The sequence below is a fragment of the Eutrema salsugineum genome, unplaced genomic scaffold (genome assembly GCF_000478725.1).
Source record: "Eutrema salsugineum unplaced genomic scaffold, Eutsalg1_0 scaffold_7, whole genome shotgun sequence".
In the NCBI taxonomy this organism is placed as follows: domain Eukaryota; kingdom Viridiplantae; phylum Streptophyta; class Magnoliopsida; order Brassicales; family Brassicaceae; genus Eutrema; species Eutrema salsugineum.
In genome coordinates, this window is record NW_006256486.1 from 685,692 (window position 1) to 696,721 (window position 11,030).

Consider the following 11,030-nt stretch of genomic DNA (forward strand, 5'->3'; position numbering starts at 1 on the left):
AAATTGATATGTTAAGATTTTCTAATTAACAAAAGAACAAAATTAATTCTCTGACAAATTAAGCCAGCCAAATAAAAAAATTATATAACAAATATAAAATGATCGTCCCTTCGAATCCACGAAACTTCCCACTCATAACACCACCTTTTTAACCGGACCCATCCTCGTACAATTTTGCTATTCTTTTCCCCTTTTATACAAATAAACAGATGTTGCCGTCAAAAAAAAAAAAAAAAAAAACTGATGTTCAGTCTCGTATTCCTGTCTTAGATCAAACGAAACAATATTACAAATTTTATCATAATAAGATAAGTGCTTAACGGGTACAAGTACATAATCATGCTTTTAAACCATACACGAGGATAAACTTCTTCATTTTTAGATATGACTTGGTAACATTTTTTTCCTAGTTCAGTAAATCTCTTCCATTCACAGAACTAAAGAAACAACATATCAAGCATACTGATATCTATATTATTTTGAAAAAATTACAAACTTGTATCGATTTTCCTCTATAACTCTATGCCATGTTAATTTATAATATTATGCGTACTTAATGTACTAAAAAAAAGAAATAATTCTGAGTCGCAGAATTGCACGCATGTGTGGACTGCAGTTATAAGAAATTGACAGCTTCTCATCTCATAAAATCATGAGTTTGTGCATGCAGTAAAAGGATATATCATTCTAATCAACTCGAGATACAGAATTTATAAATATTCATTAGAAAATATTTCAACAAGTTTAATTTTAGAGGTTAATTAGGATCTTTAACTAATCCCAAAACCAATCACGATACCTTCTACTTAGAGAGCTTTTCTAATAAACATAAGTGAATTAGACTTAATTTTTCCATTACATGCACCAAGCTTAATTTCCTAAGGAAGATTGGGTCAAGAAGAGCCTAATTAAGCATCATTTTCCCCTATAAAGACTTCATTATTTAAAGACGGTGTCACCTAATCTAATTCTAAACCCCCTAGCTAATTGATGAGCCCTAGTCTATAGGCCTCTCAAACATTTTTGAGTAAAATATAATTCATAAACTCAACAAATCTGAAGATTCTATAGTATTATCTCAAGTCAATGATTGCTTCCAAGGCATCGTAATAACTCATCAGTGTAATTAGTGTTAGCTTTGACTCCTATGGTCCCTATTACATATCATTAAAGACAAGAAACTCATTGATGAACCTTGGTGAAAAATGAAACAAGAAGAGTATTAGTTACTTCAAATCACTCAAGGCAAGTAGTTAGAAGTCTATAGAGGACAATCATTCCTCAAAAAGGTAATTTAGAGAGGAAACATATAGGCACTTGATTAAGATTCTTGACCGCTTTCTTATACTAACTACTAATTTTTCATAAATGTCAACAACACCATCAAATTAGTTTCTTCTTGGCATGTTGTCATAATGACTTAATGGGAAATGTTATGCGAAAAGATAAGTAGAAATCAGAGTAATCAAGAAGACAATTAGACCTATGAACTCATTTTCAAACCCTGTTTAGTTTAAAGTGGTCCATAGTCTTAGTGTAGAAGAAAGCTGGGTCAAGCTCAGGAACCAATGTTTCTTTATGAAAATCCGGGAGAGTATATGAAAGAAATGTTTGGGGATCCCAAGAAAAGCAAAGCATACAAAAGAATGACACAGAACTCAAAGAAGAACAATGACAACACAATATTTTCCTTGAAACATCACTGAAAGAACAACAGTCTCTCTCATTTCAAATCCCCAAAACTCTCTAATGGAGAAAAGAGAAAAAGAAGAGGGTATTTCAAAAGAAGCACAACACTAAAACGACCAAGCACATGGCATTATAAGATTCTCGTCCTACTTTGCACAATGACTTTGACTTGAGCCAAAACTAGGATTGATGGTATAAGGAGTAGGCGCGGGCCACGTTACTAGTCAAAACAATTGACGTTTCATAACGAAGCAGCCTGTAGAAGAGGCGAGGATATATGGAAGCAAACAACGATTCATAGAGAACTGCGAAAACTGAGACATTTATGCATTGAATAAAATAAATAAGCATAGTTTAACAAGATAATATTTCTTTGAGTTGTTGTTATGATTCATTCATCAAATAAACATGTTAGATTTTGTTCAGAAGCTTGCTGGCCAGTTAAGATGACCAAGCTGTGGTTGCTGATAGGCACCGACTTGAACTGGAGAAGGAGATGGAGCAACCCCGAGCCCAACGTTACCACCCAGTCCAGACCCCATATGGTGTGGATTCGCCATTGGACCAGGCTGTGGCGAGTGGAAGACACCTTGGAACTGCATATGAGACGATTGAACTGGAGGAGAATTGAAGGATGACATATAAGCAGCATGAGGCGTTTGTCCAGCCATGTTGTAATATGGGGGAGATTGAAGACTTCCTGAGAGATCTCTCGAGTTTTGCATCCATATTTCGGAAGTCTCAGCCTGGTGCCAAAGAATGAAACCAAATAAGCACTTAGATTGATATGAGTTAACGGGAAAAACCCAAATGTCCAATAACCGAAACCATTACCTGAGGATTAGGGACATATACATTTCCGTCTTTGTACTTCATGCGAGATGAGTCTTCAAATCCCGGAGCATTACCAACTACATTGAGTGAACTAATTTGATACCCAGTAGGGTTGTTGAAAGTCCCAAAACCTGTTGGTCCACCTCCAGGGACTGGCTTAAACTGCTGGATCCCATACTTGAGGCCATTTGCACTGGGATGAGAACTGCCTCCAGGCATCAGCACATAGCTATTGCCATTTGAAGGGTGAGCATATGCTGCTGGATTACCAGAGTACCCTTGCATGGGCATTTGAGGGACATAGACGGGGGAGAGGAACTGACGATACGGCATACCGTTGGGAAAGTGTGAAACATGAACCTGCGGATACATCTGTGCCATTGGCGCCTGTTGCTGCTGCATCATAGGAATTGTAGAGGCAGGGGCGTTGTTGAACATGTGCGGATTTAATGATTGCTGCATGACCAAAAGGATAAAACAATTAGTTCACCAGGTTATTGACATGGAGAGACAAACAAAATAACATGCACAGTGCCTTTCTTCTCTCATCAACAAAAAATCTCTGATGAATTTAGGGAGCATGCGTATTGCAATTAAGTGGAAGAGTGGAACCAGTAACAAAAAGAGAAATCACCTCCTGTGGAGAAGGTAGTCCTTGTCCCCGCATGTTTTCATCCATTACTTGCCTGAGATACGGCAAGTCATAAACACCTTGGGAATCATAATCCTGCTGAGAATGAAGAGCATGTCATGAGACCAACACACCAACGCACAAGAGAAGTAATATATCCGTATATCCTACCCCTATCATTATAAGTGTTGTGGTAAAAAAAAAAAAATATACACTATTCTGAAAAAAATTACGACAAAGTAAACTCACTGAAGAATTGTGCAGTTCAAGAGGATCTTGCTGCTGCTTCGGTTCTATAGTATAAGGAGGAACATTTCCACTAATGAATTGCGCATACTCATCCAAATTCGGAGATCTAGGAGCCTCCTTTTGTTCAGAAAATTGTTGTTCTGATGCCATCAATACAGGAGGCGGTGAGCCAGCTCCAGAATTTCTTACTTCATTATCAAAAGTTTCCACGGTCTTAGTGCCAGAAGCACCATTATTTGACTCCTCGGGAGGCGGAGTGGGCAAACTGACATTAATATCACTGTGCTTAAGGTCTTGTGAAGAGCATGCTGAATTCATCGAAGGATCAAAACTACCAAAAGTCAGCTGACAGCGAACAGTTTCTGGGACACGAATATGATCTGCAATGATCAGATTCTGACTATCGCTGATACTAACATGCGAAAGCTTATCCTTCACCTTCACAATTTCTGATTCCATGTTTATGGAATTATCAGTGGGAGGAGCACGAGACTTTTTAGGAGTTCCAATAAGCCCAGGGTTATTTCCACTAGATTTCTGATTAGATTTAGGCTTCCACTGTTTATTCTGGGAAACTCCTGCGTGAAATAAAGGTTAAAAATGTCTCAGTATCATGACAAAAACTAGCCTTGCACCCGAACATCCGATTAATCAAAAGATGCCTGGTGATTGTTGACCTCAAGAAGAAGTTACACAAAAGCGTAATGTTAAATGAAGAGGAAACTTTCCTTAGGGCAACTTGGGTAGCATGAATGAAGCCAAAAAAAGCACCACAAACCGATTACACTCGCTAAAATAGACAGCAAAATTACCTTTTGGATGACCACCAGCTTGCTGCTGTGTTCTAACATATTGGTAGCCTCTATTCCCATGCTGGCTGTTTGTTAGAGACCTATGATTAGGCATAACAGACTCTCGTGCATTAGCTTGACTGCCTTGATCAATCTTTGAAATAGGTGGTGAAAATGGTCTGTATGCTTTTGGAACATCTTTTCTAATTGCAGGCTCCACCAAAGATCCAGCTGCAGACAAATCTTCCGAAACATTTTCAGAAGGTTTTCCACCAAAACCTACACCCTTAACTTCCCGTCTGATAGCTCCAACAGCTGATGATCTAGAATCAGGAGATGGTACATGAACAGGATCTGCAGAGGACGAATATACACCAAGCACAGAATTGCTTGATGGCACAGTAACATCATGAACTGTCTGCCTTCCCTCATTGAGTTCCTTTCTTGTACGACGAAGAGGAACATTTCCAGTCTGCCTGGACCTCCTATGAGCTACATCCCGATCCCCATATGGCTGATCTACCGAACCACCTGATGAGCTGCCAAACCATAAAAACATTCATAATGAGTTCAGAAGATTTTTTTTTTTTTTTAAGATGTAGGATAACAAGATTCTGCAGAAATTTTTAATCTCCTGAGAAGCAACTACACTTGTCGGGAATAACTAACAAGTAAACATAATAACAATTTCAAGTTTTAACAGTCTCACTGCCACAAAAATTTGATTATGCCTTGTCTCCAAGTGGACTACTCTCCTAAGTCTCCGCAAAAAGATTCCACTAGCGTGAACTCTTTCTACTACTATAACTGTGTATCACTGACAGAACCCAATTCAGACGGGCCAAGTAATTAGGGCAAGTTGTCTAAGAATCATCCAGAATATGACCAACAGGATAAAGTGCATGAAAAGAAACGTACCCCTTTTTGTTTCGAATGGCAACCTCTTCGCTAATATTTGATCCAGATGACTGGGCGGAAGTATGCTTCAATTCTTTATCTGCATTCAGATTAGACCTGTTGTCTCTAACAACACGAAACTCTCTGCTGGGTCCTGCAGTTGCATGAAACTAACAATCAATTAAGACAGCAGACAACATTTCTAAGTGTATGTAGTCAGTAAGTAATGTGGAAACTTCAATAACCCATCACATAGATACAAAAATCATATTAGTGGATAACGCATGCATCTCACTACATAAGGGGAGCTGATTTTCTAGGTGCACTTCCAGGTGCCTATAGCCAGTAAGTTATGTCTATTTTTTCTTGAAGGGGAATTGATTTTCGATTATAGGTTCAAACCGAATGTACTTCATATCGCTCTGGGAAAAGGTGTGTTTGAAAGAACAGATTAAGATCAACTAAAAACTAGTTAAACAACTTAAGCACAGGGAGCAGAAGCAAATGATCATCACAATTAGTTACCAGCAGCGGGATTCTTAGGAACAGCATTTCGAGGAGCTGCATTCCTGGGAAAAGAATTCTGATTGTAGTCTCCTCTCCGAGCACTATGTTCAGGCTGCGTTTGAAAATTCCCTTCTCTAGAAATGTTTTCGGAAGGTTTTCTTCTCTCAGCAAGCTCCACAGATGTCGTTTCCTGAGACTTAACCGTAATGAATCAGACCTCTAAATTGAACCCGAAAGCATAAAAAATGCGTTGAGATTTTTCAAAGCCTAATTCAGGGATTCAGCAAACTCAGTGAATAGATAGAAAAGAAGCCAAAGATTTCCACCAATTGGGAGCAGCACAAAATATCAAATTCCATCACACTCTTAGCTAAAACATGAACAGCCCCTTAATGCAGCTACGCAACAGATAACACCCTAGTGACACAAATACTAGTATACTACCATATCAAAAAGAGAGATTTGAGAAAGTTACCTCTTTCTTCTTTTCCCTTTTTCTTTTCACCTCGTGGAATGGATCTGTGTAGCAGAAAAAGGGTTTAGACATGAAAAAACTGAACCATGAGAGCCAAAGATGGAAAAAATAACCCATCACTGGATAAAACTAAATCCAGTCCAATCAATAATCTACAAGTCTCGTTTCTCTAAAGCACGATTCAATGATTTCGTCAAAGTATGAAGGGATTGAGAAGAAGGAGATCGAAACCTTGATAAATCAGCCTCTGCACAGCCTCATCAGCGTCCATGTTAGTTTCTTTCAACGCAGCAAAGATATCGGCGTCAGAGTGATTACCCACGATTTCCTTTATTGAACGGATCGTCTTCCTCGTGTTTTCATCAATTCCTGACGCAAAACTACCGCCAGTTCCAGACCCGGTCACCATCTCCGACCAAACACGATCGCCGGATCGAATAAGCAAAACAAGGAAAGGAAAACACAGAAAACGAGAATCGATAGAAGACTTTGACAGAAGGGATTAAGGTAGTGAAACGTTTTTAAGAGACAAAAGATTTCGCTCTTAAACCCTAAAATCGAATACGTCAATTAGGGTTTCGAGTTGAGAGAGACGAGAAGAAGAAAGAAGTACGGCTTAAAGAGAGGGTTTTGGAAAATTTCGTTCAGAAGCTGCCGCTTAGATAAACACACACACACACACACACAAAAAAAAACAGGAAATGACCGTTTTGCCCTCTTTCCCGGACGAAAGATTAAACGTTGAGCTACCCGTTATTATGTGAAGAAGATCAACAGTCAATAACGAATCCAATTATTAGGGGAGCGGACATCATTTTAGTATTTATCTTTAATTTGAAATTTAAAACATTTTATTCATCTTTTATACTACTACTAGCATATTTCACTTTTTTCATGTGTTTGTTTACCTACTTGATGTATAACCCAAAGAAAATCAGTGAGAAGACATAAATTTTTGGTTGTTACTGTTACTACATATAAAATTGCATTAGCTTTATATATCTAACAAGAAGCAAAAGAAATTGTCTTTGTTTATTAGCTTTTGTCCAAGTTAAAAGCTATAAGAAAGTAGAAAAGAAAGTCATTTGTTGTTGTTCATCGTCCTGTAGCAGCTCCACTTAGTAAATCTATCAACTCACAAGTATTGCTATTGTATGCTACCTCAATTCTGTTCACACCACAACTTCGCATGTGTTTCCTCAAACTTGTTTCGGCTACACAACATTGTCAAAAAATAATTTTCAGAAAGAGAGAGATGAATGTAATAGCACAATGGTTTTTCTTTTTGTGTGTGTTATGTACCTGAACCGAACGTGTCTAAGCTGGCAATTACCATCTGGTAAAGCTCTGATTGTAATGTAGATCCCAGGTTCATCTTGTTCTACCCATTCAGTTTCCATGTCCCTTGCGTTACTCACTGAGACTTCCTCTGATCAATATGCTGAGCTACTTCTAGCAGAACCATCAACAGATGATGTTTCTGTCTTGGTTCCGTTGATGCTAGAGAGCTTTGGTGTTGAAGCAGGAGCAACAGAGTCATTACATTTTGGTGTTTGGGTTGATTGGTGATCAGGTGAATCCGACGACAAGTACCCAGTTCCCATCATGCCTAAAATATTGTTGTGAGCTCGCTTTTTGTCAAGACTGTCCTTTGCAGATTGTATTTGTGACCCCTGGCACACGGCTGTTCTAAAAATCTCTATTTAGGACTTAAATACATGATTGATTACTCAAGATTACAACTGTAACATTGTACACCCCAAGAGAAAGATGAAACCTAGAGTTTTGGTTGTGATCATCAATTCATAGATTTCCTCGTTCAGTAGTGAAATAGCATTATCCTATCTTTGGATATTCAAGGTTTTGGAGAGGGACACTCTCCTGATTGAACTGCTGCACGTTGTATAATTTCATGACCTTCTCGAAATTCTCTGCCCACCATCTTTGAGCTTGCCATTTATTAAACATTTCACGACTGCAAGAAAAGTAGTAGACTTTAAAACATCATCATCTAGCTTCACATCAGCAAAAAGCTTACCGCAATGGCAAATAGTTTGACACTTTGACCTGTAACAGCTAGAGATACAAATCTTGGACCACAACAGAAGTTAGTCTCATTATTATGGAGCCTAGTGCTTCTAGTTATAACAGTTGCCTAAGCTCAGGGTCATCTGAACTTTGAGCTAATGGCAAGCCAAACTGAAACGTATACAAGGCTCATTTATAGTTTTAGGTGTAGCTAATTCTACCGAGCATAATTACTTTGATCGGGATTGAGAGGTAAATAGAATGGCGAGGAGACAACTGGTCACATAAAAACCCAAAAACTGTTGGGACAGAGAAATCATAGAGTAGTTAACTCGAGAAAACAAAAAGAAAATCAATGGGTAGGACGGTTTATTACAACTCATGGGTGTCCAAAATCAGATCAAGAAGTAAAACATATTCAGTCAAAATAAGAATGCAAAAAGTAGCCTCTGTTGAAAATTGTCTTCAGCGTCAGATCAATTGACAAACACATAACACTATATGCGGTTCAATATGGCAAAGAAACAATTACCTGAACCGAATCCTCTTTAGATCATTCCCTCCTTGAGGAAGTGACAGAAATGTGATGAGAACACCAAGCTCCACTTGGGCAACCCATTCCTTAGACAGCATAGTTCCGAAGCAGCATCTAAAACAGCATAGTTCCGGTTTGATGTCCTAGAACACGGTTTGCAGTTTTTGTATGCACCTCAAGCCTTTATTGCCATGTCTTTTAGCTGAATGAACAGTAGTCACATATACAAGAGTCACATGATAATGTGATAAAGATAGATTGGAAGAATTGTATTGCTTATATTAATGGATATGATCATAGGGATTATTAGGAAAAATCATAGGGATATTCTTTCCTTAATTTTTTTCTTCCTGTTTTTTTTTTGTTGCCATTTTCTCTTTTGAACCAAACAAATCGTGAAAGTGAGCTTAAAAAATGGTTAATCTACCTGTGACGTCAGCGATTTAATTGCCTGTGTAGTCCCAATTACTTCATCCTCTTGTTGCCTGTCGTGAGTAGATCCGCCATTGTTGGTGTTTAGCTGCTTCGAACACGCTATACACGTCAACATCCCTCCCTTCACTCTCCTTCAAAGTCCAAGAACCCTAAAAATTTCTGAGATGAAGCAAAAATTGAAGAAAAATCCAGATCACATTTCACGCAAAATTCGGATCACATTAAGAAAACTTCAACAAATGGCTAGAATTGTTCCATATGCGACAGTTCTTGCACAGGAACTGAAACTCGGACTACGTGATTTCTCTCGATCACATAAATGCCATAACCACCAGTGAAGTGCTCGAATGGAGTGGCGGCTGTTGAATATGACTGTTACGCCAGCGACAAATTAGGGCACAAGATTCGTAGAGTAAAGACTCGCATTAAACTCTCTTTCTCTCCTTTGTCTTTCGACAACTTCAAGCGACAGAGAGAATGAGTGAGAAACACTCTTAGTATCAATCAGACAATCACTATCTCGCTTTCTCTCTCTCTCTAGAATACACAAAAAGCTGAAGCGAATTTGAGGAGGAAAGCTTTGAGATTTGGGCTTTGAGTTCGTTGGACTCATGCCAAAAAATATAAATATTATTTTTTTCTTAAGAATGTTGGAATTTAGGAAAAATGATTTTCATCAAAAATTTAAACGATGAACTATAATGATAGAGCGTGCAACTCTGCATTAACGTTTTAATTTTTGAAAGCTTGTAAAATTGTTATTATACATTTTTTTTATAAGTGTTTCCCACTTAATCTTATATATAAAAGACAATCAATTTTCTGCATATGCTTGACACATCAGCATTGGAGAAGTTGACACCTGTCAACTAAATTTTAAATATTAAATTTTAATATTAAATTTAAACCATTTAAAAAATATGAAAAGTTTGTATTAACTAACATTTATATAAGCACTTAAAGAATATGAAAAAATTGTATTAACTAACATTTATATTAATGTTAAACAAAAATTTATGTTATAACTAATTAAAAATATTGATAGATATATATTTAATTTTTATATAACTGTTGATTATTTAATAATATTCAAAATGTTAAAATTAATTTTTAAGATTATTTATAATAAAATACTAACAAGTAGTAAATAAAATGATGATTAAGATTTTAATTTTTTTATTAATTAACTATTAATTAATATTTGTGTAAATGTCAAACAAAAATTTATGATATAACTAATTAAAAATATTGAATGATATGTATTAATTTTAATATAATTTTAGATTATTAAATAATATTCAATATATATTTTAAATTAATATTTTTAAAAAATTTTAGAATAAAATATTAACAAGTAAGTAAATAATAAGTGATGATTATATTAACTTTTATAAAAATATAACAAAAAAAATCAAAAAATTTAAAAAAATAAATCCGCACGTAACGTGCGGATATTCACCTAGTTCTCATAATACCTTTTCTCACCTTTTTCATCTCCTTGAAACTTTAAGCCCTTTGATTAATTATGGGTCTCCAAGTACAGGTTCTACATCATCAAACAAGGCATATTATATTATCATGTCTTCTCAAAAAGTTTATCTAAAGTCTGAAGTTCTGTTTTTTTTTGTCTGAAGTTCTGTTTTTTTATAAAAAAATTGTTATATCATTGTTTCAGTTTTAATAAGTAGGAGGAGTCACAAGTCAGGCCAATTCTGATGATAGCCCAAACAAGTTTGAACGGATCATAAGAAAAGGCCCAATAGCTTGATCATACGCTCTTCCGTAGGTGATCATACCCTCTCGTCGTATTTGTTCTTATTTTTTCCCTCAATTTGCTCATTGCAACAAATAAGAAATCAAATCATTCTCTCCGTTCTTCTTCTTTTTCTTTTCTCCTGAGATTTATTGTTGACTCGTTTACCGGAATTTTCTCTGCAACTCGCCGATAAACCCTAAGTG

General features: G+C 36.6%; 2 protein-coding genes across 5 annotated transcripts; both read right to left on the minus strand.

Annotated features, from left to right (window-relative positions):
• Positions 1-2,001: 2,001 nt before the first annotated feature.
• LOC18010367 lies at positions 2,002-6,694 on the minus strand. Of its 4 annotated transcripts, none has more exons than XM_006392643.2 (9): positions 6,305-6,694; positions 6,074-6,117; positions 5,617-5,788; positions 5,113-5,245; positions 4,216-4,733; positions 3,404-3,981; positions 3,158-3,250; positions 2,524-2,979; positions 2,002-2,435 (listed from the first exon to the last, which is right to left on the minus strand). In XM_006392643.2, exons 1-9 carry the CDS (start codon positions 6,480-6,482, stop codon positions 2,112-2,114), a joined length of 2,496 nt encoding a protein of 831 aa, XP_006392705.1. In that variant the 5' UTR covers positions 6,483-6,694; the 3' UTR covers positions 2,002-2,111. The 4 variants fall into 4 exon arrangements, with proteins under 4 accessions (XP_006392705.1, XP_006392706.1, XP_024006173.1 ...); XM_006392644.2 differs by having other exon boundaries at positions 3,158-3,253; XM_024150405.1 differs by having other exon boundaries at positions 5,617-5,794.
• A 349-nt stretch (positions 6,695-7,043) lies between these two features.
• On the minus strand, positions 7,044-9,643 carry LOC18010457 (protein Brevis radix-like 3). The gene is given in 6 exon segments (XM_006392646.2): positions 7,044-7,287; positions 7,376-7,747; positions 7,914-8,048; positions 8,634-8,742; positions 8,745-8,838; positions 9,064-9,643. Coding segments are annotated over 6 exon segments (912 nt in total). The 5' UTR covers positions 9,187-9,643; the 3' UTR covers positions 7,044-7,208.
• Between the last annotated feature and the right edge of the window lie 1,387 nt (positions 9,644-11,030).

What these genes read in the sequence shown, in the direction of transcription:
- LOC18010367 (XM_024150404.1), bottom strand. Translation starts at nt 6,482, where the DNA reads ATGGTGACCGGGTCTGGAACTGGCGGTAGTTTTGCGTCAGGAATTGAT. An exon ending in TCCTAAGAATCCCGCTGCTG is followed by an intron (nt 5,246 to 5,616) that starts GTAACTAATTGT and finishes ATGCAACTGCAG; the next exon opens with GACCCAGCAGAGAGTTTCGT. An exon ending in GACTACCTTCTCCACAGGAG is followed by an intron (nt 2,980 to 3,157) that starts GTGATTTCTCTT and finishes TTGGTCATGCAG; the next exon opens with CAATCATTAAATCCGCACAT.